Source organism: Nilaparvata lugens, chromosome Y (assembly GCF_014356525.2).
Source record: "Nilaparvata lugens isolate BPH chromosome Y, ASM1435652v1, whole genome shotgun sequence".
Classification (NCBI taxonomy): Eukaryota; Metazoa; Arthropoda; class Insecta; order Hemiptera; family Delphacidae; genus Nilaparvata; species Nilaparvata lugens.
This window is the reverse complement of record NC_052519.1, coordinates 4,567,617-4,571,682: the sequence shown is the minus strand read 5'-3', so window position 1 is coordinate 4,571,682 and position 4,066 is coordinate 4,567,617. Positions and strand designations below refer to the sequence as shown.

Below are 4,066 nucleotides of genomic sequence, written 5' to 3'. Positions count from 1 at the left end.
TTTTGGAACGTTTAGCGTCGTTATTTATGGACGCAAATTTACGTATTATACATCATTGGAAACAGAATAAAATTCTTCAAAGCATGTATTTGTTACTTTTTTTATTTTAAAACTACTTCCTATAGTTAAATCAAAAATAAACTTTTCAGAGTTTAAAATTTTTTTCTAGGGTTTTGGAAGGAATATTTGAAATTTGAAAAAACACATGCCTTGCTCAATTAAATTCTTTATCCAATGCAATTTTTTTCAACAAGATCCGATGTAAACTGTAGACGTGAGAGATTCCAAAAGTAATGCATGACTTGTCTGAAAGGACCACTGAGTGTGACGGTTGGTTTGTCGTAGTAGTTCAGCAGACTGCCGTAAGATAGTAGCACGCTTGGTCGCTTGCTCACTCTCATTTTGGAGGAAATTCAAATTTCACATAATGTCAAATATGAATATTTCTTGTGGGTTATGTTTGGTTGTTCACTCTAGTCTTCTGCTGCATCCATGAGTGAAGTGATTTACAGTTCCTGACAATAATAGTTGCTCAATTGGAAGAAAATTATAGGAAGTTGAAGCTATTTCGTTTATCTATTTGTTGAATTACCCATAGTTTGTCTTTGTTGAATCTTCAGTGTTTAAACTTAGTTTAGTTTTATTGTTCAGCAGTGTGTTCTTATTTTTTTGAATTTGAGTGCAGTTTGTAATAATGGGGAACAAAAAATGCCTGTTACGTGAAAAGCCTAAAAATAAGGGTGGTGAAAGGTTGCGTGAGTGGAGAAAGCAGAAAGAGGTAGGCATTACGGAAGATGCAAGCAAAAAAAGAAATATTGATGATGTTGAGGTAATGAGCTGTGGAGAAGAAGATGATATTATGTTCCAAAATGTACCAAATCTCATGATTGAGAATTCTAAGCCTACATCTCTTTCTGCCGACTTTAAAATTAGTGGTCGCAGAATAGTAGACATTGCTTTCCTGATTGAACAATTTGTTGAATTGAGCGGGCATGCGCCTCAATTCGGCTGTTCATTTGTCAACATGAAATTGACTAGTGAAATAAAAAGAGGGTTGAAAAGTGGGCTAACGTTCACTTGCAACATGTGCCATATGGTAAAAACAATATGGACTGAACCTGAACCTCAGGAAACATCTATGGACATAAACTCTGCAGCCGTTGCTGGTTCCAACACCAATGGTGGAGGATTTCTCGCCTTGCAGAGATTACTCTCTTCGATGAATATTCACGCCATGAATAAAAAAACATACGAGAAACATGAAGCTCTCATTTCTAAAGGTTGGGAGGAAACAGCAATTGAAGAAATGAGGAAGGCTGCTGAAGAAGAAATTTGATTAGCTAAAGAGCGAGGTGACGTAAACAATGAAGGAGTGCCGTTGTTGACTGTTGTTGCTGACGGAAGCTGGGCCAAGAGATCATACAGGAGGAACTATAACTCCCTATCTGGAATGGTAAGTTTCAATACTAATAAACTTATATAGCTTGTAAAATAATAGGCTAATCAAAATATAGTTCATAGGTGTCTCTGAACAATATTTTTTGGGGGACTAATAGCTATCATTATATTAGTGAAACCAAGCATTACTTTTAATAATTATTGGTATGGGTGAAGTTGATATTTTTAGTAATTGTATCATGATTTTTCATCTAATGACCTAACAATAGTTATTGAGTAGATTTAAAATATCTGTCCCCATCAACATATTCCATAAGGCTGGGCGTACACCGGTTAGTCAAGATAAGACTAGACATGTTTAGTCACAATACTTCACATTGTTGCTTATGATACAACTCACACTGATTAGTCATTGCAATTAGACATGTCTTCATAAGCAACTATGTGAAGTATTGTGACTAAACGTGACTAGTATTGTCTTGACTAACTGGTGTGCGCCTAGCCTAATACAGAAATATAGAGCGGGGTAGGAGTAAAATGAATTTCTAGTAAATATCAAATAATATATTCATCTCACATAAAAGGATATTAGATGTGAAAATGGAAATTCTACGTGTTTGGAAAACATTCAAATATTTCTGTTGAAATCCGTAAAATGTTTGAAATATTATGATTTGCATTTCGGATTTATTATCATAAATATTATTTCAGGCAGCGATAGTTGGATACCACACAAGACAGGTTCTGTACTTTGGCGTGAAAAATAAATATTGTGTAACCTGTACACGCAAGCCTGGAGACACTCATCACACGTGCTTCAAGAACTGGAATGGTAGCTCATCTAGCATGGAAGCTGCTACCATCGTAGAAGGCTTCTTGGCAAGTGAAGAAATGTACAATGTGCAATATGCAAGGTAATAATAATAATAATGTAAATAAAATTTCATAATGAAGAACCCTAGAATATCTACTATCTTACAATTATTAATCATATCAATTGAAAACATCAATCCCAACTTGAAAAATGCAGTGCGCTGAGGTTAGTGACTAGGTACCATAACTGTATATAATTGGTTTTCAAATAGCCTCAGTCCTTATAGACTTGATATAAAACCTATGTATAAATTGTTATAACCTATGTATATATTTTATAAATTGTTTTATTCAATATTGAGATGAAATTATAAATTTAACGCAATTAAAAAACGTTTTCAGAATGATTGCTGATGGAGACAGCAGTGTCTACAATAGCATTGTTGAAGCTAGACCTTACCAAAATCTGACGGTAAAGAAAATTGAGTGCCGCAACCACATGCTGCGCAACTATTGTAACAAGTTGAAGGATGTTGTTACCACCAGTTTGCATAAGGATCTGTCCAAAGAGGATAGAGGACTACATTTGAAAATGTGTAGGGTACTAGGAGGTAAGTTTGTTGAGCATTGATAGTTTCTAATAAACCCCCCTTTTTATAGAACATTTTGAATGTTCAAATATGTTAAATAATCAAGGTATTTTTATTTATTTTAGATTTTCCAATCAAGAATTCTTATGAAATAGACATCAACAACTATTTTTATAAAAATATGACTAAGATAAGTAAATTGATAAACTTATTTTTGGCAGGTCGCATTATGAGGCTGCGGACAGCAGTCACAAAAGCTATCCAACATAGAAAAGTTGAAGAAGGAGAAATAAATGAAAAGGCTGAAAAACTAAGGCTAGACATAGTGAACGGACCCAGTCATGTCTATGGTGAGCATCTTCACTGCAAAAGTCGAGGATATTTTTGCAACGGTCCAAAAGAAAGTAAGCATACTCATTTTTTATATAGCAATAGATCACATTTCAAAAAAGTTTTTATATTGTCCTATTATTATTACCGTACCTACTCATAATAGTAGGACTTCATCTGAAACTTAGTTCATCTTAGTTTCATCTAAACTAACATTAATCATAACCTTGGTTATCAATACTTTTTCGAAAATTGAAGAAAAGTGAATTGTACTTTCTTAAATAAATATGTCTAAGAATGGATGAATATTAAGAGTTATTTATATGGTACATATAAATGGCTAAATAGAGATTATATTGAGTTATTATAAAAATGTTAAAATTTGTTACAGATGAAACTAATTATATTCCAGAGATGAAAGCAAGTGGAGTGGTGGGGACGACGACGAGTTGTCTCAAGGCTGGTTCTGTTGACATTCCAGAACTCTTATCTAAATGACCTGTACAATTTTTTTGTTCTCCCTCGAACACAGATAATGCAGTTCCCGAAAACTGAACAGTATTATTATTATTATTTATTTATTCCATTTAATCAGCTCTTATTGTAACGTGTTCTTATTTGCATAATATAATACTTGTTATATGAACAGTTGAATTGCTTGATTCCAGTGTTGATATAATGTGAAAAAATATCATTATATATCTGTGATAAATATGATTTAATCTCAGTGAAAAGTGGAGAAAGCGTGGGCAATTATAAAATGACAGTGAAAGCACCAAATATATTGACATCTTGCTATTTTACTGCAGTATTTTTTATGTTATTAGTTGATTTTTTTTTGTTTTGAAATTTGTTTATTTTTTATCAATTCCTATATAGTTTAATCTGAGAGTTGACAGACTGAATTTAAACTTCATATTGGAGTGTTTTTATTA

At 33.0% G+C, this 4,066-nt stretch overlaps 1 protein-coding gene across 1 annotated transcript; it reads left to right on the top strand.

Moving 5' to 3' along the window:
- The first annotated feature begins 1,342 nt into the window (after positions 1-1,342).
- LOC120355246 lies at positions 1,343-3,142 on the top strand. Its single transcript, XM_039443592.1, has 3 exons — positions 1,343-1,453; positions 2,110-2,312; positions 2,614-3,142. Exons 1-3 carry the CDS (start codon positions 1,451-1,453, stop codon positions 2,840-2,842), a joined length of 435 nt encoding a protein of 144 aa, XP_039299526.1. The 5' UTR covers positions 1,343-1,450; the 3' UTR covers positions 2,843-3,142.
- The last annotated feature ends 924 nt before the right edge of the window (positions 3,143-4,066 follow it).